At 39.1% G+C, this 27564-nt stretch overlaps 1 protein-coding gene across 2 annotated transcripts in view; it reads left to right on the top strand.

The window, feature by feature from the left end:
- The window catches only part of tubgcp3 (tubulin gamma complex component 3), a 38321-nt gene extending 16865 nt beyond the window's left edge, over positions 1–21456 (top strand). Inside the window, exons 8-23 of one of the 2 annotated variants that reach the window (XM_058617301.1) lie at positions 2206–2331; positions 2445–2513; positions 3534–3666; positions 5258–5424; positions 9567–9677; positions 10118–10226; positions 11919–12108; positions 12192–12327; positions 13039–13107; positions 13221–13356; positions 13969–14057; positions 15455–15586; positions 15681–15821; positions 15919–16035; positions 16149–16243; positions 19368–21456. In XM_058617301.1, the coding sequence (XP_058473284.1) occupies positions 2206–2331; positions 2445–2513; positions 3534–3666; positions 5258–5424; positions 9567–9677; positions 10118–10226; positions 11919–12108; positions 12192–12327; positions 13039–13107; positions 13221–13356; positions 13969–14057; positions 15455–15586; positions 15681–15821; positions 15919–16035; positions 16149–16243; positions 19368–19434 (1887 nt within the window). In that variant the 3' untranslated portion in view covers positions 19435–21456. Of the gene's footprint in view, positions 1–2205; positions 2332–2444; positions 2514–3533; positions 3667–5257; positions 5425–9566; positions 9678–10117; positions 10227–11918; positions 12109–12191; positions 12328–13038; positions 13108–13220; positions 13357–13968; positions 14058–15454; positions 15587–15680; positions 15822–15918; positions 16036–16148; positions 16255–19362 lie in introns of both variants that reach the window. The other variant, XM_058617309.1, reaches the window with a different exon arrangement.
- Positions 21457–27564: the final 6108 nt, after the last annotated feature.

Genomic DNA, 27564 nt, shown 5'->3' with positions numbered 1-27564 from the left:
CTGCTGAGCCACATCGACCTCTTCTTTTCTCTTTTCTTTTCTCCATCCTGTCAATTTCTTTTATCCCCTGCTCTCACATTGTCAATAGTAAGGGCCTCAGATGTAACTTGTTACCCGTATGCTCTCTGTGGCGCTAAACATAGACTCGCAAGTCAATCTGAGAGTCGAGTGAGACCGGAGATAAATGAGTCAAGGATGGAGATACTTTGCACCCTTCACTTCTCCCTGGATAAGAGGTTTAGTTAAACAGATAAAACTTTAATGCATCATTAAATGTGAAATCATTCTCTGCCAGAAAACAAATCTTGCGTTGTGAGTGATGGAGGCCATGTCATATTTTGTCTGTCTTATCTGAACAATCAGGGTTATTATTTTCACTGCAGATTGGTACCACAAGCTGCACAATGGATCATAATGTCATAAAATTTTAAAATTTGATATTAGTAAAATGCTATTGTTCCCCCCCAAAATTCCTTTATTTAATTATTTAAATGTTTTTATAAATGCCCTCAATAGAGGCTAAGTTACATCTAGGGATGGCCGATATTGGCTTTTTTACCGATATGCCAATATTATCCAACACTCAATTTCCGATTCCGATATCAACCGATATATACAGGCTTTTTTCCCACAAAACTAATTTTAGGTCACACCATGTATCTTCTGTTGGTGCCAAGTGCTTAAGCCTCATTACCGCCACATACAGAGTGTTGAGAAATTAACATGTCAAACACTTTTAATAAATGCATATATATTTATTGATATTATTTGTCATTTTAAATGTTAACTTAATTTATTTTTATTATATATTACAGCAGTGTAGAGTAGAAACATTAAAAAAAAAAAATAACGCATCAACAACAAATCTATCAATCACACCAAGCATTTAATGACAGGACAGGCCGATCTAACAAAGTCGCTGTCAAACTGTAAATGACTAATTTCTCACCTCATCTCAAGTGATCTTAAAACTGCGTTCCGGGACACAGACAAATATTTATTTCAGGTATATATTTCTTTTCTCTGCCGCTATGTTCCAGCGAAATGCATTCTGGGATACGCGAGTAAAACGGGTGGAGCGAGAACACTTTCCGGGTATGATGCACGCCTTGAGTTTGTTAAGCATAAATGTGTTCTAAGTGAACGAAATGCAATATATGTGTGCAGGCATGGTGCAGTAATCATTGTTGTACTGTTTTCATACAGTGTTTTAACTAGATTACTGCTACTTTTGTGTTGAGTTAGAGTGTTCATGCAGTTAATGACGCTCTGGGTATTCACTGGATGTGGTGTCTTGTGCAATTATGTGAATGTCAAAATAGAAGGAATTTCCTGTTCAGTTTAATTCTCCCTACTCTTTTATTGCTCACCGCAACTTAAGAGGCCATAATATCTATCTATCGTAGGATATTGCGAAATAAGGGAATTACTATATCAGGTTTTCTTTATCGACAGATAAACCGATACCGATATGAACCGATATTACAATAATAATTAATATTGGGCCGATATTATCTGTCATTCCTAGTCACATCTGCAGCATGCAATTCAATGTTCTAAGCGCATCTGGGAACTGCGGTGGCCTTCCCATACCATAAAGGATGCAAACAGTCTTTCACAACTCTCTCTTCTCTGCTGTTTCCTCCTCCTTTTCAGTAAGTTTATGCATTGGGTGCATATGCGGGAGACATTCTTCTTTGTTTGCATTGTTAGCGCTCTCACTTTTTCCAAAAATCATGCTTGAATAAATAGTATGCTATGACACACTTTATTCAGATAATTCTGCACCCCATGCACACATGCTCACCTGAGGTTGCACTGCTTGCCTGTGCCTCCTCCACTGACTTGGGTGGGATTAACTGCTTACCTAACAGCTGAGTCTGCAGAAAGGTTGGTTGCTTTGTCTATGATAAGGAACAACCAGAAATTCTTCCACTTGTTGCTTTTCAGATGTTTTGGTGGTAGGCACGATACCTCTTCTTTCTGCCCGATACCGATATCACAAACTTGAGTAACTGCTGACACCATTATCCGTCCGATACAGTCATTTTAGGCCTTTTAACAACACATTTGCACTGGCAGATCCAAATTTTGGATTAAAAGTGACACACCAGACCTATATCACCAAATGGATTGTTCACTGAATATGGACAGATAGTCAATAATAAAGCAGTACATATTGTAATGTGAGCTCTGTCTTCACAGGTGTTGGTGTGTAAATCCCTGAAGGGCACCAGCAGCAGACTGGCTGAACTTGGCTGGCTACACAACAAAGTCAGGAAGTACACTGATGCTAGAAGCTTAGACCGGGCCTTTGGGTTGGTTGGACAGGTGATTCTCCTCTTTCCATATATATTATTGTTGCCTTTGGATGTGCCTTTGGATTTTTTTCAAGCTATTCATTTCCTCTATTAATATGCTTTATCATTTACATCTGTCCTCAGAGCTTCTGTGCTTCACTCCACCAGGAACTAAAGGAGTACTACAGACTGTTGTCTGTCCTCCACTCTCAGGTAATAGCCTGTTATCAAGATCTCAAATTTGTTAGCCTTGGTGAACCCAATCAAGTCTACCAGACTCTGTAAACACGTCTGGCAAGGATGTTGTTTTTGCCAACCTCAGAATCTCCTAAAAAAAGAAAACAATCACAGGGTTCCCATAGGTCCTTGAAATGCTTGAACGTTTGTGAATATGAAAAAAAAAATCCAGGGCCCTTGCAAGTTTTGAGAATCACGCTCAATAGACTTGGGTCAATGAAAGTGCTTGAATTTTGTGCAAGAAAGAAGTTAAGTTGATATCTAAATGTTTCCCACCTGATCTGTCTTTGTTTGTTATGACACCACCCTCTGTTACATGTGCAATGAATTGCTTGATGTTTATAGACTAGATCTACACAGAACAAACATTGAGTCGTAATTACAAGCGGTGTTGTGGGCACGGTACACATTCTCTCTCCAGTGTTGACATGAGATTCCATGCAGAACAATGAGCACTTAAACTTAAGAGACATGATGCCCCAAAAGAGGCTCACCAAAAAATGACAAAGACTGGCTTGCCCAAGATCCCAAGGACAATCACTTGGCCAGATGCAGAGCTTGCTACAAATAAATAAAAGTTTTATTTAAGCTTTTATTTAAACTTTATTTAAGCTGTGTCTGCACATTCGGTCCTTGAATTTGAGGGAATTGGTCCTGCAAATTCTTTGAAAAGTCATTGACTTTGATGTCAACCAAGGTGTGTGTGCCCTGCCAGAAGTGTGCCAGGGGTTGTGCCAGAAGCCCTTGGCCCATCCCGGGAACCAGCGACCTTCCGGTTATGAGCCCAGTTCCTTTCCTCTACACCCTTTCCAGACTCCTGGCTATAATTCTGTAGAAGTTTATACCTGTTCCCTGTTTTCTACCATTACCAACAAAGAAAGATAAAATAATATACTTATGGCAACTTTGAGGAAAAAGCAAAATATCATCCTAAGAAGATGCTCTCATGTCACTCCCATGTCATTTTCTGCTTGTTATTGTGTCTGTGCATTGTAGCTACAGGTAGAGGACGACCAAGGTGTAACCGTGTGCACAGAGAGCAGCCTGACTCTCAGGAGGCTGCTGGTTTGGATGTATGACCCCAAAGTCCGGCTGAAAACGTTGGCCGCTCTTGTTGACTTCTGCCAAGGTGTGTTGCACTACTCTACAGCTGTAGAACTGTGTTTCCATCATGTCACGGTTCAGTTTGGTATGGTACAATTTGCAATGGTAAAATCCTGGATCAGACTTGCGTTTCGACTAAGAACCGCAATGTGTGACTATGAGCGACGACATGAAAACGCAGAAAGCAGTACTCAGTCAGCTGACCCCCGTACTCTGGTACCCCAAGGGAAAGGTGCCAAAAAAATTGAAATTTATTATTTATTGTCGGTACTATTCCTAATGTAAATAAACGCAAAATGGTACTGTACTGTACCAAACCAAATTGCACCACTCGATGGAAACACCGCATAGGTCAGAGGTCTTCAACGGGGGGTCCGCGGAGGTACTGCAGGGGGGTCACAAAGGTTTTTTTTCCACAAATTGAAATGTCTTTTAATACACATTAACATAAATCCAACACCCTGTAGTGAACAGATAAATGGAGGCAGAAGATGTATTTCAGTCAGCAATGCACACATTCCGCGACACATAGGAGCTCTTTCAAGCTCGGCACCGGTTCATTCACAACACCTGTCCCATCAACGAGGAATCACAACAATACCGGGTACAATACCGGTCCGTCCGGTCGGTGTGGAGGACATGGACGGTCCGTAATGTCTCAGTGAAACACAGATGAACTCAGGGTACTCTGCGGGGCTCCGCGTTAATGCCATTAGTCGTTCATCTTGTTGCTAGGAGACCGTACACTGACCATAACAAGAGAGGGGAGACTCCGCTTAAATCTTCTCCATAAACCCGTCCCGTCTCCACCTTCCTCTCCCGACGTTGCTTCCCTCCTCTGCATCCCTGGTGTGTTTTCTCCAGAGTTCAGGTGGTAAATCAGCTGGTCTGGCCACTACACCGGCCGGCATTAGCACGATCAGCTGTTCTCCGGAGTAAACAATGGCAGCTTGTCCCGGTGGTAGTGGCATTAAAACACGAAATAAAATACAAAAACTCTCTCAAACAACATCGTTGGAGAGGACAGGACTTCAGAGAGTTACAGTTAAAAAATAAGAACGAACAAAGAGATAATAAAAGTTAAGAAGTTAAAAAAGCAAACTGAAAGGCTGGAGTAACGTAACAGGCAGCACGCAGTTTTCATTAATTTTCGTTTCCACATTTATGTTTTAAAAATGACAATTTGAATAGCTTTTATGCATGTTTACATGCAATTTACAGACATTGTTGATCTTTGCAGCTATCAGTTTATTGTGTTATGTTATGTTTATGAATTACAGTTATGTTTATGAATGGCAGTGGCATGGCCACCCTACTCACTGTACCTTGCACTTGAATATATGAACCTGTGTATTATCTGAATATCTTAGTATTGAATGCACAATAACAAGGTACATTTATACATGGCACTATAGGACCAGTTTAATATAAAAAATATTTTTATACACTATATATAAGTGGGGGTCCCCGCTCCATCTCTCCATCAGTTTGGGGGTCCTTGGACTGGAAAACGTTGAAGACCCCTGGCATAGGTGGATGGTGGGTTATTGTGTGGAGGTGATTAGGGGTTAACACTAATTTAAAGTGTGACTGTGTATTAATGTGGATTTGCTCAGGTCGAAAGGGAGGCGAGTTGGCCTCAGCTGTCCATGCATATGGGAAAACGGGAGACCCACAGATGAGAGCGCTGGTTCAACACATTCTCAGCCTGGTGTCACACCCCATCCTCAACTTCCTCTACAGGTGGATCTATGACGGAGAGCTAGAAGATACCTACCACGAGGTACAAACCTCTCTCTAGTATTTTCATTCTTTGTGTTTTCAGGAAAATCCTCCAGATAAAATAGAGAACTTTCTAGGCATGGGATGATATTGTAGTAGTTTTTCACTTGCCATGGCTTTGGAAACCAGTGAGACAGTAATGAGTTAAGATTGAAGAATTAAAGACAACTTGGTACTGAGAACAGAGGCAACAACAGCCATGAGTGCACCCAGATGCCTCCTCATGTTCTGACGAGCAGCTTGCCAGGGCTGATACATTTCCTAATCTGTCTAATGACCTAGACATATTTCATTAGAACCTGGATGACACAAACTGTTTCTGGAAAGCTCTGTGCTCCACTAATATCCAAGGTCCAACAGTGGCATATTCTGATTTCTGTGGAGCCAACCTTGAATACAGCATAGTTTTTTTTTTAGTTCTAATCATCTCCGATCAAATAGAGTGTGAAACAACATGTAACTAATGTAACCCTTTAACTTAAAGTTAGCTGTATGATTTTATCAGTATTTAATTAGAGAGATATAGCAGGCGATTTGAAATTAATGATTGTCTTGACTAAAATTCTAAAATCATGATATTTTTGCAATAACTGTAAAAATCAGCTTGAAACACTTTTAAACACACAGGAAGCTACACAACGATCTATGCTTTTTTAATCACAGTATGCAATAGAAAGAAACACCTTCCAAACACTCTACTTTTCATTCTCTTCTTATTCACCACAACAAGCTTACATTTTTATATTATAACTGTAGTTCCACACCAGAACTTTGTTTAGTCACCTGCAGACCACCAGAATATTTTGCTCATTCTTCCTCTGAAGTTTGACCCCAATGAGAAATGTACAGTTCAGAAGGAGGGAGAGAAATAAAGAGAGGTGAGCCAGGACGCCTTCTCAAATGAGAACTGATGAGAGGGGTTTAATGGAGAACCTGGAGATGGATGTTTCTCCTTTACTTCTCCCTGCTCCCTCTTTTTCCCTCACTCACAGTATTTATGTGTCCATCACTGGACTCTTTTTTTTTTCTTTCCTAAGTGCTGTCTCTGACCAAGCAGAGAAAAAAATGTTGTAGCTTTCAGGAGGGACAGTTGTCACAGCTCATAAATACACTTTGTAGAATAAACAGTTTATACATACTGTATGTTTGAGGCTGGGCATTATGGGAAAAAATCTTCTTGCAATATACTTTTTCATATCATTCAATATCAACTTTTCTGTCAAGCTTAAAGGTAAGGCTGGGCAATATGGCTTGTAAATAATATCTGGATATTATGATATAAAAATATAAAGCTGTACACTGGGGTTTTTTCTCTCCATAGTTTCAATGACATTTAAATGTGTTAGAAACAATAAAATTGCATATTAATATGGTAGAGTTTTTCTATAACACAAATAATTAGTTTTAAGTGACTTTTTTAAAAGATAATTTTGTCGATTCCATGTATTTTGATTAGTGTTTTTCACTAATGTATTCAATATAATAAATATGATAATTATCAACAGCCTTTAAAATCAGGAAGTTATACAGATACACGATATGATATGAAGACCATAATATGGTCTAAAATAAGTATGCAATACACGGCTTTCCTGCGAATAGCAGCCAGAGTAGTTCTCCTGCTCTGGGTCTCCTGCTTTTGGTTTGGTACAGAAAAGAGCCCAAGTACCTTTCTGAGGGGGGAAAAAGCTGTAGTTTTTGCACTTAGGTCATGAGAGGACATCTCCAGAATTGGAGGACATATCATTTTATTTATTACTTTGTATTGTAATGTACATGTAGAAAAATTTGTAAGATTCAAAATTTAGGGTATTAAAGATGTGATGGAAAAATGTGCCGCACATGCGCTGTATGAATGTGTGAGTGAATGGATGAATGGCAAAACTGTAGTGTAAAGCAGCTTTAAGTGATCATGAAGACTAGAAAAGCACTACATACAGTATATACAGACCATTTACACACAGCGTTCAGCACAGTCAGTGGAAGCTTGTGCACTGGCCTCTGCAGTAAATGGACAATCTAAGTGAAACTGACAGTGGATAAAAATGTTTTCATGGATGGCACGGTTTGTCCATGAAACTTTCTCTTAACTTGGTCGTCATTAGCCCTGAACTTTAATGCCTGTTATTCAATTGAAGGCCTCCTATGGACAGTGTAATTTCAATCAATAAGGTAATTAGCTGCCTTATATCATCAGAATAAGCTTTCCACTGTTTATCGAACTACACTACCAGTCAAAAGTTTGGACACACCTTCTCATTTAATGGTTTTTCTTTATTTTCATGACTATTTACATTGTAGATTCTCACTGAAGGCATCAAAACTATGAATGAAGACATATGGAATTATGTAGTAAACCAAAAAGTGTGAAATAACTCAAAACATGTTTTATGTTTTAGATTCAAAATAGTCACCCTTTGCTTTAGAATAGAATAGAATAGAATAGAAAATACTTTATTAATCCCTTGCGGGAAATTCTTTCGTCACAGCGCTCCAGTGTACAAAGGTAACGAATGTTGTAACAGCAATTTTTTTGGAAATTACAAAATTACAAACTATAAGAAGAAGTAGGAGTAAACATAAGAATAAAATTACAAAATTAAAGAATACTATTAAAATAAGAATACATTTACAGAGTTAAACATTTCCAGAATATACTTCACAACTTGTACTTCCCCCTCCCCCCATATTAACAATATATACAGAGGAAGTATAAGCCTATTTATCATACAGAGGAATTGTACAGCTTAATGGCCACAGGCAGGAATGATTTCCTGTGGCGTTGATTACTGCTTTGCACGCTCTTGGCATTCTCTCGATGAGTTTCATGAGGTAGTCACCTGAAATGGTTTTCCAACAGTCTTGAAGGAGTTCCCAGAGATGCTGAGCACTTGTTGGCCCTTTTGCCACATAGCCCTTACACAGCCTGGAGGTGTGTTTGGGGTCATTGTCCTTTTGAAAAGTAAATGCTGGCCCAACTAAACGCAAACCACATGGGATGGCAGGATGCTGCAGGATGCTGCAGGATGCTGTGGTAGCCATGCTGGTTCAGTGTGCCTTCAATTTTGAATAAATCCCCAACAGTGTCACCAGCAAAGCACCCCCACACCATCACACCTCCTCCATGCTTCACGGTGGGAACCATGCAGGTAGAGACCATCCGTTCACCTTTTCTGTGTCGCACAAAGACACGGCGGGTGGAACCAACGATCTCAAATTTGGACTCATCAAACCAAAGCACATATTTCCACTGGTCTAATGTCCATTCCTTGTGTTTTTTGGCCCAACCAAATCTCTTCTGCTTGTTGCTTTTCCTTAGTAGTGTTTTCTAAAAGCTATTTGACCATAAAGGCCTGATTCACACAGTCTCCTCTAAACAGTTGATGTAGAGATGTGTCTGCTACTAGAACTCTGTGTGGCATTGATGTGGGCTCTAATCTGAGGTGCTGTTAACTTGCGATTTCTGAGGCTGGTGACTCGGATGAACCCTAAGCAGCAGAGGTGACTCTTGGTCTTTCTTTCCTGGGGCAGTCCTCATGTGAGCCAGTTTCGTCGTAGCGCTTAATGGTTTTTGTGACTGCACTTGGGACACATTCAAAGTTTTTGCAATTTTCCGGACTGACTGACCTTCATTTCTCAAAGTAATGATGGACTGTCGTTTCTCTTTAATTAGCTGATTGGTTCTTGCCATAATATGAATTCTAACAGTTGTCAAATAGAGCTGTCAGCTGTGTACCAACGTGACTTCTGCACAACACAACTGATGCTCCCAACCCATTAAGAAGGCAAGAAATTCCACAAATGAACCCTGACAAAGTACACCTGTGAAGTGAAAACCATTTCAGGTGACTACATCATGAAGCTCATTGAGAGAAGGCCAAGGGTTTGCAGTGCTGTCAACAAAGCAAAGGGTGGCTACTTTAGGAATCTAAAATATAAAACATGTTTTGAGATATTTCAAATTTTTTTGTTTACTACATAATTCCATGTGTGTTCATTCATAGTTTTGATGCCTTCAGTGAGAATCTACAATGTAAATCTCCTATATTTAAATATTTAAAAAGAAACCATTAAATGAGAAGGTTTGTCCAAACTTTTGACTGGTAGTGTATATGTCTCTTATGCATTTGTTTTTGTGTGCAGTTCTTTGTAGCATCAGATCCCAACGTGAAGACTGATAGACTGTGGCACGACAAGTACTCCCTCAGAAAATCTATGATTCCTTCATTCATCACCATGGACCAGGCCCGCAAGGTAAAATCACAAGAGCTTTAATGATTCATCGATTATTAATCGATTAGAAATTAATTGTCAACTTTTTTTGATAACTGATAAAACGATTTGAGTGTTTTTTGGTGGGGGGGTGTTATAATTAAAACATGTAATCTGAGTCAGCTTCTTAAATGGGTTTCTTTTCTCCACATAAGAAATAATTAATTAAAATTGTGTACATTTCGGTGTGGAGAATGTTTGAGAACATCATGATTTCCAAGTTTGGGAAACTGATCAACATTTTCTGACATTTTGTGGTTGGGATTGCACAATATCACTTTTTCGTTAACAATAGGCATCACAAACCGCACCCACCAATTCATTATCATAAATCTGAGGTACTGACTTTACCAAAATATACATATACCTTACATATAACTATCATCTCCTGCCTTCTACTCGTTATCATCTCTCTCATCTAGGTGCTGCTGATCGGAAAATCCATTAACTTCCTGCACCAGGTCTGTCATGACAGAACGCCGCCGGGCAAAATCACGTCGGCATCCAAGTCCACGGACACACCTAAAGATGGTGAGAGCATCGGCTGCTCTGTTACAGTCTCACTCACTCTCTGTCTCGCAATTCTATCATCCGAACTTTGTTTCTGATCAAAGCAGACTTATGATGTCACTAACTAACAAGAAGCCTCTTCTGCTTGTCCTCGTCATATTGATATTGTTGTGTTGACGTAGGCCAGTGGACTGGCAGTGATCGATGCTCTTACCGTTCAGTGGCCTTGTCCTCCTCCTACTTTTGACTATGAAGTGGAAGGAGGTATACTTAGCCGTACACTATTGATTCAGTTCAGTCTGTAGGACTCAGCTTTTCCTGTATTTGTTGAAGGGCAGCATTACACTGAATTATCCATCATCGTCCAGTGGCAGTGGTCTGGGGGCCTCACTTATAACGTTTTATACAGAACTGCAACTGCTGCACAGATCTTTTACTGGTCAAGAGCTGCATCATCACTCAGCTCCAGCTTTAAACCAGTTACAAGTAGAGGCTTATGGTCAGGTCATCATTGGCTGGGCCCAGCCTTCAGATTACAGGCTGCTCAGAAGCTGCTGTATGGCTGCTCTCTCTGTTGGCTAGCTCCTGCCCAGCTCATCTTCAGGTCTTGGCCTGGATAAACATCTATTTCTGTTGGATTCCCACTGTGGCCTTTTTGAACTCACACCTTTCTATAGGTCAGTGGAATCTTGGAGGACTCTGAATGTCATCTGAATGTCCAGGCTTTGGATGTGGCTGTTTGAGGAGCTGTTTTCAGTAACTCTCTGTCCAGTGGTGCTCTCATTTGTCACTGGCTGAGGTACTGAACATCCAGTCCTCCTGATAGGGAAGGCGATCAGGGAGGGCAGACAGGGACCGCAACACCAGGAGCGGGCCTTGGTTGACCAGTGGAGAAGGGCTCAGAATATGTGTTCCCATCCCTCACTGTTTGACCTGTTGTGGGAGAGTGGAGAGAGAAGAGTTGCCTCCTCCTCTCCATGAGGATCTCTAGTATGAAAAAAACAACTGTGTGAAGGTGCTGAACTGTGGCAGACAGAAACATTAGAGCACTGGTTTCATGGTCTGGCAGGCTATTTCTAAGATGTTGCATGGGTGGGTAGAGGCTCTGACAGAGGTTTTTCTGCTTTCTGTTCGTTTTTCTGGCTGAGGTATCGCTGTGTAAAAAAAAAAATAAAAAAGATGGTGTGCAATGGTGCTCATCAATTTCTTACTGATGGTTACTATGATTTATTAATTGTTTTTGGAAAATTGGTTCATAATTACAATTTTCTTAGTCTTCTTACAAGTTCTCCTATTTTTCAGCTTTTAAACTGTGAATATTTTCTGACTTCTTTGCTCATATAACAAAAAAAAACCTCAATATTGGTTTGTGAAGACAATTGAGAACATCATTAAATTGAGGTTTGGGAAAAAAGCAAAATCATATGTTTGGTCAGGGTTAGCCCTAACCCTGACCAAACATCTAATTGAGAAAATAATCAGTCTTCTTTTGCCCCTAGGTGTTCGTTCACACGGTTTTATAAATCTGGATTTATATTTTTATTTATCTTTTGCAAACACCATTTTTGGTTTTTGCACACAGGTGAACTTTTAGTATGCCCTGCACTTTTCCCTGAGTCTAGTCACCCTATTTACTTAATAAATTACTCTTTGACATTTTACAAAATCTAATATTTTAAAGCATAAATAGACATTTAATTCTGATTTTCGTAGCTGCAGAGCTGCTGTCTGACCTGGAGGGGGCGTTTCAGGAGAAGATCGATGCTGCATACTTTGACACCAGCAAATACCTGCTGAATGTTCTCAACCGCGACTACCTGCTGCTGGAACACCTTCAGGCGATGAGGAGATACCTCCTGCTCGGCCAGGGTGACTTCATCAGACATCTCATGGACCTGCTCAAGTTAGTTATAACTACTGCTACTTTCTACACGCCACAAATATAGTATCAGATGACATCATTGATGATCATGATTTTTGTTCCAGACCAGAGTTGGTTCGTCCTGCCACCACTTTGTACCAACACAACCTGACCGGTATCTTAGAAACAGCTGTGAGAGCCACCAATGCCCAGTTTGACAACGCAGAGATCCTCAAGAGGCTTGACGTTCGCCTGCTGGAGGTAAAGTGGAAGGTTGTGGATTTGATTCCTGGCTCCACCCTCCTTGGGCTGGCAGTGTGTGAGTGGGATGGTTTTCTAGTCTGGTGTCACCAGGTTTTTACTCTGCTGCTTGTGTGGTCGCTCATGGCCAAGAGGAAAGGAATTGGGCTTGTAACTGGAGGGTTGATGGTTCATATCCTGTGGCTGGTGAATGACTTGTGTGCCCTTAAGCAAGGCACCAATCCTCCATTGCTCCCCGGGCGCAGATAGGTGCTGCCTGTCATTACCCGATTTGTACCCGAAACCAGATTTGATTTGCGTGAAGTGTGACCATTTCCTGTCAAAATAGTTTATGGCAGTTTCAGGGATTTGAACTAAAATTATGATATATTACGTTATTTTTATAAAATAAATACACATTTTGATTTTACCCTTTATTTTGTAAGTTATTCTTAACTAAATAAAATACACTTAATGTTATCTCTCAGGAATATTTTTTATATTTATTAGTTACTACTATATATATGATACATGTTTTTATGTTATCTTGGTTTAGTAGTGTAGTTTAGTAGTGTAACCAAGCAGTTCCGTGCATCTATATTGTATTTTGCAAATCGGATAGTTTGTCAATGCCCACTGCTCCTGCGCCTGGCTTGTACTGGTGTGTAACAAGGATGGGTTAACTGCAGAGGTCAAATTCACTACAATAACTAATGAATTGTTTTACACCAGGTTTCTCCTGGTGATACAGGCTGGGATGTTTTCAGTCTGGACTATCATGTGGATGGACCCATTGCTACGGTAACTCACTCATTTCCACAAAACAATATATTGAGTAATTGTAATGTGTATCTGTAATCTTATGTCTGGTGTGTGTGTGTGTGTGTGTGTGTGTGTGTGTGCGCGTACCCCAGTTGTTCACAAGGGAATGTATGGGCCATTATCTGCGTGTGTTTAACTTCCTGTGGAGGGCCAAGAGAATTGAGTACACATTGACTGACATCTGGAAAGGACAGATGTGTAATGCCAAGCTCCTCAAAACCATGCCAGGTATATACGTTGTTTGTTTGTCTTCCCCTCCCTTCAAAGTTACTGTTTTAGTTGATCTATATAATTTAGTCAATAAGATTTAATCAACTGTTTACAAAAGTAGGGCTGGGGGCAATGTATTGATATTATATCTACTGTATATCATGATATGATACAAATTATTAAGATGTAAACAATTGTAAAAAAAAATGTCTAGTTTATTTTTGTCTGTTTTTTTTATGTTAATCTGTATTTGTTATAATTAATCACAAATTACATTGTCATAGCAATGTTCAGCAATGTTATCGCATGATTTCCTTATATTGCAGGTAAATATCCTTTATCATTTAACATTAAAAAGCCAATGAAATAAACCAGGTATTATTTGAAATGAAAGGTAATAACTTTATTGGATCATAAACAGTTCAGAACAGAGTTCAGTTTTATATCCCCATATATCTCGTATTTCAAGATCAAAATTAAAAGATATTAATTATAGCCTTACAGAAATATTGATTTGATTTATATTGTGATATATATCGATATTGAATGATATGTGATCTGATTATTTCTATTCTTGTTTTCAAAGAATCTTTGCTTATAAAATCCCACCAATGTGCTTTTTGTCTTTAGAGTTGTCTGGCGTGCTACACCAGTGTCACATCTTGGCCTCTGAGATGGTCCACTTTATCCACCAAATGCAGTACTACATCACCTTTGAGGTCAGACCATTAGCAGTGTTGGTACCATCACGGGCCAGAAACATCAGTTAAATGCACCAATTAGAGCAAGAGGCAAAGTGCTGATCTGCTGCGTGTGATTTATTCAGATTTACAGGATCAAAAGGAGTTTTAAAGTCAGTGAGGTTCACTCAGTTTTAGAAGGTTTTAAGTCCAGACTAAAATATAAAACATGTTGGAGCCTGTGTTGTGAAAAGTAAAATGAAAGTGCAGTATGGTTTGTCTGGATATGACTTCTTTAAATTCTTACAACTGAGACATATCATTGATGAAATGTGAAAAATAAATACAATACCTGGAAAAATCTAAGAGCTGGAATTGGTGACTAAGGGGTCACAGATCACCATGTCTAAGCTATATAAGGGCCTCCAGGAGTAGGAGTTGGACACATAATAAAAATACATAATAAAAAGTGGAAAAATGGGGGAAGCTTTACAATGCAAACTTGGAAAACTTGGCAGTAAAGCAATGGAAATAAACTCATTAACTTGGAGAGAGTTTAATTGGAAAAATAAAAAAATAAAAAATTCCAGGTCTTCAGGAGAAAAGCTATTACAAAGAAATGGTTATGTCAGGGTTTGGAGGACTGGTTTTAATATGTTGTATGATATTATTTGTTATGGAAAAACTAGCATTTGCTGTGAAACTCAAGTCACTCACAGCTGATGGTCAGAATAGTTTCACTCATTGCAGTAATAAGAGCAGTGTGAACTTGTTCAGATTAGAGATGCAACTAACAATTAGTTTTATAATCAATTAATCAAGAAAATAATCAACAGATTAATCGATTATGAAAATTTTGAAAATGTTGAACGGTGTTCGTCAAACCTGGACGTCATGATGTTCTAAAATGTCTTGTTTTGTCCACAAACCAAAATGATTGACTTTTAATGATTTATTTGTTATCCAGAGCAAAGAAGTGAAGAAAATATTCACATTTAAGAAGTTTAAACAATTAGAAATCTTGTTTTAATCATGAAAAAAGCTTCGGACCAATTAATCGATTATCAATATAGTTGTCGATTGATTTAGTAATCGATTAATAATCGATTCATCTTTTCAGCTCTAGTTCAGATGTAACTGTTGGTCCGAGATATTCAGATTAGTCCTTGTTGTCCAAAATCCCTCAAAGTCCTACAACTGCAAGAAACACAAGTTTTCCCCCTTAATTTCCACAGGACCCGCAGATGACTGACCGGCATCTAGTATCATGCCGTTACATGATGGTCATGACACATTCACTGACCTCATTCATTCTTAGTTCGCTAAACGTGATGATAAATTAAATTTCATGGGAAATGGTCTTGATTATTGGATTTCCGGGGGGAAAAAAATGATTTCGTAAAAGCTAAATAGTATACATTTGCATCTGCATGCAGGTGCTAGAGTGCTCCTGGGATGAGCTGTGGAACAAAGTGCAGCAGGCTCAGGACCTCGACCACATCATCGCCGCCCACGAAGTCTTCCTTGACACCATTATCTCGAGATGCCTGCTGGACAACAACACCAGGGTACCAGTGATAATGCTGTGGATTCAGTGATATTATTTAGCGTTTTTTGTCACACAAAATGTTCCTCTGATCATGTTTCTGCCACCTCTTTCAGTCTCTCTTGAACCAGCTGAGGGCCATATTTGACCAGATCATTGAGTTCCAGAACGCCCAAGACACCTTGTACCGCTCTGCACTGGAGGAGCTCACCCTGAGACTGCAGTATGAAGAGAGGAAGCAGCAGAGGGAGGAGGAGGTCAGAAGTGGCGGAGAGAAAAGGGAGAAATAGAATGGGATGTTGAGAAGATATCAGTTAATTATGTCTCAAATGGGGTCCTCTCTCTCTGATTTAGGGTCAGTGGGGAGTGACGGCTGAACAGGAAGAAGAGGAGAAGAGGAGAATTCAGGAGTTCCAGAAATCCATACCAAATTTGCGCTCCCAGTTCCGTGTTCTTACCCACTTCTACCAGGTACTAGCTTGAGCTGGCTCTGTGCTTAGCTGTTAATCATTTACATTTGGTGTCATTATAAATAGTCTTCTCCTTTTGAAATGTCCCACCTTCTGTTTTTGTCCTTGTTTCAGAGCATTGTCCAGCAGTTCCTGGTGTTGCTGATGACGAGTACAGATGAGAGTCTGCGTTTCCTTAGCTTCCGACTCGACTTCAATGAGCATTACAGGTCTGTCACGTTAAATTGGGCCAATTTGGCTTCAGCCTCTTATTATTTTGTATATTGGTTGATTATTAATGAGTGATGTACAGGATTCTCACAGCCTTGAAATTCCTTCCATTTACATATATATATCCAATTTAAAATTTGGTTGTAGTAGCTACTGAGGAGAATCATCCCAAACTTCCCTTTGTGTCTGCTGGTCCAAGACAAAAGTTCTGTATGTAAATGTTTTCAATTTTATTGTAACCTTATATTTCAAAATAACTGCCTTGAGATTGCGCCGTTTTAGTTCTCCAAAATCTTTACAATGAGAAATGAAAAACAACATTTTTAATTATTTCCCTCCTAAAAGGGTAAGGAAAGGGTACTGTTTGAGGATGGGGTTGGTCTATTGAAAACCAGGAAGTTATATATAGTCCATTGGGTCATGGAAGTGACCAGAGTGAAAGAAAATGAATTGTAAATGATGTGTGTGACCTGTTTCATGTATTTAAAGGTCTTGAAAAGTGATAAAACCCCACAGGAAAATGTGTCTACTTTGAGTGTTTAAAAATTAGTTTTTAAATCATGTAAAATTCAACTTCATTCACTGCTCTGACCAATGGCAGCCATGGAAACACGAGAGTGAACGCTGCTGTTCGTCAGTGTTTGTACATTAATGTAAATTAATACATTCATTTAGCACCTGCAGGAGTCTGCACCTCTTTCTGTACTTAATTTCCTCATCTTCAAGAATTTTAGATTAAGTATCAGGGCAGTAGTGTAGGAGCAGGTGCTGTGACTCATGAGTGTATGGGAGACTGCAGTTAAAGGCGTGCTGTGATTTTAATCTGATCCTAATCAGATTTTTTAAGATTGGCATAGGGATTATGTCATCCCTGGTCATCCCAGATGTCATTTAGTCTGTAGGGAAGTTAACAAAATATTTTTCCGACTCATGTCACAGCAGATGTAGTTATACATTTTCTTTGTTGTACAAAATAAATACACATAAAAATAATAGTTGGAGAGGACACCAGCATAGCAGTAAAGCAGGTAGCAGCCTATTCAACCTACTGTTTTAATCATTAGTAATATCAGGGGATCTGGTATGTGTTTAGGTGATATCTGAAAACCAATATTGAAAAACCCAAATCATCGACCTGTAATGAAAAGCTCTGACTTGTTGCTGACCAGATCTAGAAACATGATGCAGTTGTCGTCAGCCACTTTGTGAGCACCAGCTTGTGAAGTGTTACGACCAGGCCGAGGGGAAAACCTGATCGCAACATTGATAATGAGACTAACTCTTCCCAGCTCCCAAGAAAACACCAACAACACGTCAAACAAACCATTTTAAAGGTTTATTAAAATCAAGCACAAAATGCTGGCAGTCTGGCTGTGAGTGGTTTGAGGAAGTCCACTGCAGCAGGGATGTTCAGGCCTTTTAATCGGATTCTTTCCGTGCAGGACCAATCAGCTCCCAGGATCCACCCTAGACTCACTCACACAGGTCATTCACACCTGCAACCCTGGGGTCGTAACAGTAGCTTGAGGGTCTATAGAGCTCCGGACGTCACATGACTCAATTTGCTCACAGCGCTCGCTGTTAGTGGGAAAAGCATTTGAAACCAGTGCGGGATTCAAGCTGTAATAGTTTACTGAGGATTTTAAACTGACTGAGATCAAGCAAAAAAAGAAAACACAGAATCTGACGGATTGAATATATCTGATCCTTACAATACCCCAAAGCCCGTTTCATGAGTATGGAAACAGCCACAACAAACATTATTCCAGAGCTGCAGTATTACATCAACTTTCTGATAAACTTTCCTTCATTCTACCCTAGAGAACACTTCCACAGCACAATGAAAGCACTCAAAATACACAAGATATATAAGTTAGTTAGGGTTGGAGGCCGTTCTGAAGCTAGATTCACAGCTTTCCAGTCAACAGTTTCGGGGGAAACTTTAAGGAAGCTTACAATTATGTTCCTAACTTTTATAAAATAATATACAGTAAAAGATTCCCAATTCAAAATCATTTTTTTTAATTTTCAGTTTTTTGATCTATTTAGAATCTTTCAGGATAACAATCCCGATTTATTGAATGTATTTAAGTATTTTACTTCCCATCACTCCGTCTTGTCACATTGAGTGTGTTTTAAAGCAGTGATACACCTCTGCCGTCTTTGGGATCTTTGGTGATCCATTAAAATGTTCTCCAATTAGCCCGTCCCTGACTGACAGATCATAAACAGTAGATATTTTATACAGCCCAGCCTGACAGAACTATCTTTTTGATTTATATTGTGATATATATTGATTTAAAATAATGTAAAAATAAAAAAAAATAAAACATTCCTCGATTTGATTAGATTTTAAGGTCACAATTCTCTCATTTAGCACAGCTGGGATCATTGGGTTTATGTCATGATAATGCACTTCATTTTTTAAATACCATTTCTATTGTCTACATGGTGTCATGAGTGATATGTTTGCAATGTACCACACTAAGGCCTTATTGTCAAATTTTAATAATTTATTAGCTGTATGAATGTAACAATAATAATTTAATTGGAAACTATTTGTAAAAGAAGGTCTAGCAATCTGTTGTTAAGGCCACTAAATCTCCACTGCTCAGACATCCTATAACTGTTTATCATACATGGAAGTAGTAAGATGCGACCTGCATCTCGTAACATGGTTCCAGTACGCTAATGAAATGCTTAAATCAAGGGTTTAAATCAAGGTCACATGTCTGATGCTACAAACACGCCTATAGTGCTAGTTATCGCTTTAGCCCGAGATGAATTATGTGGAAGTTTCACTCCAAATGATGACGGAGGAGTTTCCTGTGTTAACGGAGTTATATTCATAGTTACGTCTACGTCCGTACGATGCATGCAGAGATATCCTCTGCTTTGCTACACGCACACAACATAGCTTACACGCCGTGGTTTTCATGTTAACAAAACTCACAGTTTCCACACCGCTTTTGAAGGTCGAGATTGTGACGTTGTTTTGATCAATATTCAATTTCCCTAGTAAAAAAAGTATATTGTGACATTCATTTTCCCATATGGCCCAGCCCTAGTGTGAAATGTCTTAGTAAAATAGGGCTTGCTCTCACACTATCATCCTCTCCACAGGGCCAGAGAACCACGTCTGCGAGCTTCTCTAGGAGCCACCCGAGGACGACGACTGTCAAACATCTGACATAAAGGACACATCGGCGCCCATCAGAGGAGCAGCAGGGCTGTGACATCACACTCAACAGACTTAAAAGCGCTTCATGTCCACATGATGTCCTGTCTTGGAGGGGCAATCCAGAGTTGTGACAAACGCTATCACGGTGCCGGCAGCGGTCACCAAGTGATGACATCACAATTGACAGCTCCAGGGAAGTGGGCTGAATCACATCTGGTCAATCAAAGCAGGAGCGTAAACAGACTGCTTGGCATCCTGTGCAAATTCAGAAAAATGTAAGGAAACGAAGAAAAGGGAAAACAAGTGTGAATGCTGACTCTTAATTTGCGTTGACGCTAAGTCGTGAAAAGTGTGCAGAGGTAAAAACAGAAAGCTGCCTGCACACTGACTGACACAGCATGTCTTATTGAGGAGTGAGAAACAACAATGTCAGCGTGATGGCATATCTACGGAAGAGTAGTGTTGCCACGGGAGAAAAATATCAGCGTCATTTCTCATTAGAACAAGGTTGTTTCTCGTTTGAATGATATCGTTTGTTGTTGGAATGAGAAGGTTTCTCATTAGAGTGTTTCATACCTTGAAGTTTGCTTTATTGATTGATTGTTGTGGGATGTTTACATCAGGGAGGGATGAGTTTGTTTGCACTGAGGTCAACAAGGAACAGGAACTGCGTTGATGACAAATGACTATTGTGATCAATCACTGTGTCGAACATGTTTACAATTGAATTTCCTGCACTTGTAAAACTTCCTCCGCAACAATGAATTAATAAAACAGACTTTAAGGTAAAAACCAATGTTGTTCTAATGGAAGAAGAAACGGCTTTGATATGTTTCCTCCCCTGTGGCAGTTCTATGCTGTCATACAAATCTAGTCCTAAAACGCATAATGTGTGTGCATAGAGTTTATGCAAAAATTAATCTTTTCATTGGGGTTCAACTGATATTTATGTGGTATTGATATTTTTCAATTTTTCTATTTGTAGCAGACATTAAAAGACTAATTGGATTCACATTCAGTACTTTATTCTGCATAAGAACATGAAGGCACTGAAATTATTGATGAGCAGCGTTCTTCATCATATACTATATTTAACATTCATAATCAGTATTGTCACATCAATATACAAGTCTAAACTAAGTTTCGACTTGTATATTCTCCATTCTCCTTAAAATCCAGGGTTTTTCAGGGTGTTCATACACAATCACACACAAAGCTGGCTCATACAAACATAAAGCACCTTTGTTGTTGATTTCTTTTGGTTTGTCATTAGATTTGTAATAAACAGAAAGTGAAGTGACCAGGAAAATGTTACCGATAAGATGAATGTTAACTGTGTATTCATTGTTCATGTGCTTTAATGTCTGTACGACAGATGGATCACGTGAAAGAACAAAAACCACAACAACCTCACTTCCTGTCATGACGTTAACAAAAATATTTTAGTATCATATCTCAGTGTCTTTCAATGTAAATATGTCCTCATGTGTCCATGTATAAAGACGCAAATGGCTTTACATTTCCCAGAACAGGTTTGTCCTCACATCACAGAAGAAATCAAGGTTGTTGTTTTTTTTAAGGAACTGAAATTTAACTCAGAATCTTAATACCTATGGTGACACACAACCACGCACCAGAAATGTTGGGATTTAAAAGCTACGTAGCATTTTAATAATTTTATTTCCATAATGGCGATGAGTTCATCTCACCTCATAGAACATGTTTCTAAAGTCCATAATCAAACAGCAGATTAATCCAACATCAACCCTGGAGTCACTGTGCAAATATTCACTCCCAAAAATCCACCTATTTTTATTTTAAATGTTTGGTTCCTAGTTTTGGTAGAATAAATCAGTGCTGTGTACGTACGGTCACAAGACCAGTCAACTGCTGTCTGACAATGAATTTCCTCCATCAACCAGAGTTAAAATAAATCAAATAATCTGAACATCGCTCTGTCCCCTGCATTGTATAGCATATCATGTATAGAATATGAAACAGACTGTCTTTAATAAAATGTTTCTTTTTATACATTTGTGTGTTTGTATGTATGACTTTTTTCTTAAAGCCTCTTTGTTTTGACTTCCTGCCACAATCTGGCAACAAGTCAAAAATAATAGATTGGTAAACGCAGATTCTTACAGTGGAAATGACCTAAAAAATAATAATTATTATAATATTAATAATAAAACACATTTCACCTTATTATTTTATCATTTAAAATAATATAAGGGGTATTCTACACATTTAGCATTAAATGTCTTGGGACAGTAGTGGAAAAGAGATTTCTCATTTTGTAAAACAGGTGGTTCATCTAGAATTGGTATTACAGTTTTCAGATATAATCCCAGAGCAGAACATTACTTCCACTGGTGCATGATCCCACAGACCAATGTTAACAATTGATGCATTCAGAGTCCTGGCAACTAGTTGTTTTGATATTAAAAATAACCTATCCTCAAATATGATGAGTGAGGATGGGAGTAAGATGTGTAATTAAACCCAGTTGTTCCTCCAAAGCCTCTATTGCTAATTAATATTTCTAGATCTATCTATTATGTGTAGTATTTGTCCAACATCCCCTCAAACCTAATTAAGTGATGCATATGAATAGTCCATTTGTGTTGTAATATTACGATCAGTGAAAGAAAATCCTGACAGTCTAATTTAGTGCATAAGAGAGATGCCCAGCTTCTGTGACAACCCACGAGTGCTGCAACTAACGATTCTTTTCATAATCAATTCATCTGTCGATTATTTTCACGATCAATCAAGTAATTGTTTGGTCCATAAAATGTCAGAAAACAAAAATTAAAAAATGTTGATCAGTGTTTGTCAAACCTGGAAATGTCTAGTTTTTGTCCACAAACCAAAATGTTTCACTTTAAATAATTTCTTTGTTTTATTGAGCAAACAAATTAAGAACATATTCACATTTAAGAAGCTGAAACAATCAGAAACTGGTTTTAATCATGAAAAAAGCTTCAAACCAATTAATCGATTATCAAAATAGTTGACGATTAATTTAGTAATCGACTATGAATCGATTAATTGAGTAATTGTTTCAGCTCTACAACCCACCTGCTTTCCCATTGAGACTTTTTGCCTCGATGTTCTGCTTTTCCAGCCTTAGCCTTTTGGACTAATCTCAAAATCTGAGATGCCCGCTTCCCTGTGTTATAACTGTGTTATAACTGTGTTATAACTGTATTTACAAAAGACATATGTGAATAAACAAAATATTTAATAGCAACACACACATGGTTGCCAACGAGGAACAGGATGTCTCATCATCTATAACTAAACTAACAGTTACTGTGCCGATTCAGGAGATTTGACCATCACCCCTTTAGTTTACACGACATGTGCAATAGGAACGGGCATTTTGATTATACACGTACTTAGTCACTCTGACTTCTTGAAATGAAATAATATTAAAAGATGCAAAACAAAGGTTTTATCAATGACTGCATTCATGAAAACAAATCTTTGTACTCCAATGACTGTAGTGCGTCTTATTACCACAAGGTGGCAGTGGCAGCAAGCATTTAGTTAGTGGACTTCAGGTTTGCAGTAGCGATGGAATTTAATATGTTACATGACCTCCTCCTCTAGAGAGTGCACAGGTTGTAGCACCTCCCACTGCACCTCCCACTGCACCTCCCACTGCACCTCCTGCTCTATAAACAGAGGCCTGGACAAGGCCGTCCTCCTCTGTAGCCTTGTCTGCAGTTTGCTGCCACTGTCCAGTGTGTACCATGTGTGTTTTTTGATTCTTCATTGTGAGCATCTTATTATGAATGCTGATGTTAATGAAAAATAAGTAACCTTTATTTCTTTCCTATTATATTTGTATTTAACCTAATTTAATACTGAATTTAGTTTGAGAGATCTTTTTATTTTACAACCATGGCACATCATTCAGAGCAAAACTAAATGAAATGTTAAAAGCTTAACCTTAGAGTGTTTCCTTTGTGCTATGTGACATTAAATCATGTGTACGCGGGAGGAAGATTTGAGCACGGCAAATTCCTTACACAGAAACATGCAGAGTTCAGAGAGAAGTCATTAAACCATGGACGCAAACATATCCCAGGCGAGCAAATGTTAACAACAGCATCTCATAACAACCTTGCAGTTTGCACACACACGCAGTGTTGCAACATGTCAGCAGAAAACAAATAAACAGTAGTGTGTGTGCTTGATTTGCTGTGGAAAAAAATACAAAAGAAGTGCCATTAGTAAAAGAAGCGGCATTTTAATTAGGGAATCCTAACTCAGGGTTCTACATGAGGTTGCTCCTTGTTTAAGAGTTGGAAATCTGAATTTAGGGGGACTTTCATTTTGAAGGAACCCTCTGTGACCTCAGAAATTCAGAGTTCCAACTACCTCACCAACCCCTACGTAGGATTTCACAGTAAATCAGTCGTACACATAGTACTGTGTAATTGTTCATTGAGAGAGGATATGCACCACTCATGTGGAATTACTCTCTATTTCTCTGCGCCACTATTACCTGCCTTGTGAATTTCAACAACTCTTTTTCACATTAGTGTAGATTCACCCGCGAGCCAACGCATCAGCTGTTTCCCATCTGATTAGTGACGTCGCACATAAACTGGACTCTATTTGCCCTGACGCACCAAAGTTTGTCTTAGGAGATTTTAATCACTTTAATTAAAAAAAAAAAAAAACTCCTGGAGGACATATGATCAGTATGTTACTTGTCCCACCACACAGAGGAACACCATACTGGATCTCTGCTGTGGATCCGTCAGTGGGGCTTTCAAATCCCAGCCTTTACCTCCCTTTGGTGCCTCTTACCACAGCAGTGTGTATCTCACGCCTGTACACAAGCCAGCCTTCAGACGTCTGGAGCAGGAGGAGAGAGCAGTGAAAGTCTGGTCAGAGGACAACATCTCCTCCCTCCAGTCATGCTTGGAGTGTACATTCTGGAACTGCTTTTATGATGACACTATCTCATCATGCATCACATTCAGAGTGGACTCGATAATTCCCACTAAAGAAGTGCTCACTTATCCCAGTAATAAACCTCGGGTGACTAAAGAACTTAAAGGTGTGATCAACAAGAAGAAAAGAACTTTCTATTCAGGTGACCTCCTCGAGAAAAAGCAGTCTCTGAAGAAGTTCAGGAGCAAATAAGGAAGTCCAAAATAAAGTATAGGAATACAATTGAAAGTCAGTATTGTAGTGGAGCTGCCTGGAGAGGAATACGATCTATGGCATCAAGTAATCAGTCATCTTGTGAGACCAGGCAGCTCATCCAAGTAAATGGTGTGGACGATAACAATTGGCAAACTGTTGTAATTCATATTCTCTCGGTTTGATTTTTTTAACAGACAGAATTCGGCAAGTATTTGTGAATGGTCATATGTCCACCTCCATCACTTCCAACACATGCTCTCCACAGGGCTGTGTCCTTTCTCCTTTGCTATTTATTATGTATCCTGACAGCTGCAGGTCTTCCCAAGTGGACAGCCATCTGGACACGGCCCTACTGTCACTCCTCCAGGGGGCCCAATCGGATCATGAGTGTGCATTACCTTCATTTGTGGAGTGGTGCGATGATAACTACCTGGACTTAAACGTGACAAAAGGAGTTAATCATTGATTTTAGGAGGAACCGTTCTGATCCTGCTGCATGCACCAAACATGGAGGAAATACAAGAATTTATGTACAATATTTGACTCCAGACGCAAGTTTGAAAAAAACACAGAGTCTATCGTCAAACAACATATCCATCTACTGCAGAAGCTGAATTCTTGTTTCTAAGAGCATATTTTTTCCTTTATTGAAAGTCTGTTGATGTTTTCTTTTATCTGTTGGTTTTATGGTCTATTTGTGAAGGAGAAGAACTGTCTCAGCAACATCACTAAAGTCTGTTCCAAGATCATCGGAGTCCAGCTAACGGACTTAAGTCCACCTGGAAAAAAGGGTTATCCAGAAAGCTAGGAAGGTCATGAGTCATCCTGACCACATCCTCAGTCAATTTAGTTTGATGCCCTCGGGGCGGTGTTACCTTGCCCCCCCCCCCCCCAAGGAAGACAAACAGATTTGCAAATTAATTTATTCCTTCGGCCTTCAGACTTTAAATGCGGCTGACAGCTAAATTAACAAAGGCCGGGTATTGTAAACTTGAGAGTCTTAATGTGTATATTTATTCATTATTTATCTCTTCAATTTGTACTTGCTGCTAGCTCTGATTGCCCATGCCTACCTGCGGTACTGACAGAGAAGTTGCTGTATGTGTTGTTGTTGTTTTTGTTTGTACGTTTCTATGTGACTGAGGGTGCAAACTAAATTGCCCTGCGGGGATAAATAAAGTTGTTGAATGAACTTTACCCTTTCCATCACTTTGGTAAAAGTTCATCTTTGTCTCACCAGGCCATAAAACCTTTTGAGGCTCGTCTCTGTACTTTTTTTGGCAAATTCCAAAACATTTTATTATGATTATTATTATTATTCATAATAATAATCATAATAATAATAATAATAATAATAATACTTAGGTTAGCATAAAGACTGGAACCAGAATATGCCTGGCTAAAAGTTGATAGGCTGACTAATGAGTAATGCCAGAGCAATGAACCTTGACATGCACTAATTTAAACCTTTTCTGATACAAAATGTATTGTTTCCTTCGAGATAAACCCATATTTGATAAATGAGGAGTTTAAAAATGAGTACAAGAGATATTTTGTTAACATGGGCAAAAATTGGCACTGTGGTGTTACCAACCATCTGCAGAAAAAGGGGTTAGCCCCCAAGGACATGATGCCGTGTTTGCTACATAAGCTTTATCAACTGTGCATTAGTGGACAGATTAATCCAAGAGGGGTAGAGAGAGCCTTGAAGATGGATGACCCAAGGTGCAGACGTCATGCCACAGCCACCTTCCAGAAAAACAATGATTGTGTTAACCACATGGTGATGGAAGACGTTTATTCCTCAAATAGTTTTTACACAAATATAAGGTACAGGTATAAAATGTTGACAGGGAGCTTATAAAGTGCACAATCAACACATAGGTCAAGAGAAATGATCCTGTATATACACAGTAGGGACAGAAAACACAACAACACAGAGCAAAAGCACACCAACGAGGAACCTTATCTACCTGTGTACAACTTTGAATTGCAACAAGCAGTGATGGGCACAAAGAGAAGTTGAGGTAATCAATTTAGATAATTGTGTCCCACATTTCCTCAGACAAAGATAGATTCAGATCTTGCTCCCATGTTATTTTAATGTTGTCGAGTGGGGCCTGCCTTATGCCCACAGTTTATTATAGACAATGGAGATCAAACCCCTGCGTGATGACTGTAAATTGAGAAGTGCATCAGCAACGTTCACGTCAGGTGTCTGAGGGAAGCTTAGCATCTGACAGCAAAGAAAGTGTCTTATTTTTAGATACCTGGAAAAGTGAGACTTTGGGAGATTAAACTTTTCAGTTAATTGCTCAAATAATACAAAACTATTATCTCTGAAATGATCCCTGAAACGCTAAATACCCAGTCTCATTCCTGGAATGTTGGGTCCAATAAGGAAGTTGTGAAAAGGATGATTGGCAGAAATGGGACTTGAGAGGCAACAATCGAAGAAGCCAAAGTGTCTCCTGAACTGAGCCCACAACCTCAACGTGTGTCAGACTACTGGATTATCTATGAGTTTATTTGATGGGAGAGGAAGTTCAGATCCAAGAAGTGCTGGAACTGAAGAGTTTTTAGCAGAACCCAACTCCATTCAGATCGATTGCGAAAATATGACCAGTAAGTAAGACAGTGAATGTTGGCTACCCGATAATAAAAATGAAAATTAGGCAGCGCCATACCCCCCTCTCTCTTAGGTCTTTGGAGATGGACCTTATTTAGCTGAGGACGCCTTCCTTTCCATAAACAGGATGATATAACAGAATCTAATGTATCAAAAAATGATTTAGGACTGAAGGTCGGTACTGATTGGAAAACATACAAAAATTTTTTTTATTTTGGTGGAATTAATTTGGCCGACCAAGGATGTAGAAAGGGGTGACCACTGCAACTTGTGTGGTTTAGCAAGGTAAGGTAGGTTTTCTTTGAAAAAAACACTTTTCGTAACTGTAATACTGTAATACCAAG

This window comes from Solea solea, chromosome 2 (assembly GCF_958295425.1).
Source record: "Solea solea chromosome 2, fSolSol10.1, whole genome shotgun sequence".
Taxonomy (NCBI): domain Eukaryota; kingdom Metazoa; phylum Chordata; class Actinopteri; order Pleuronectiformes; family Soleidae; genus Solea; species Solea solea.
Note: the sequence above shows the minus strand (reverse complement) of the source record. Positions and strands in the feature narration are given on the sequence as shown.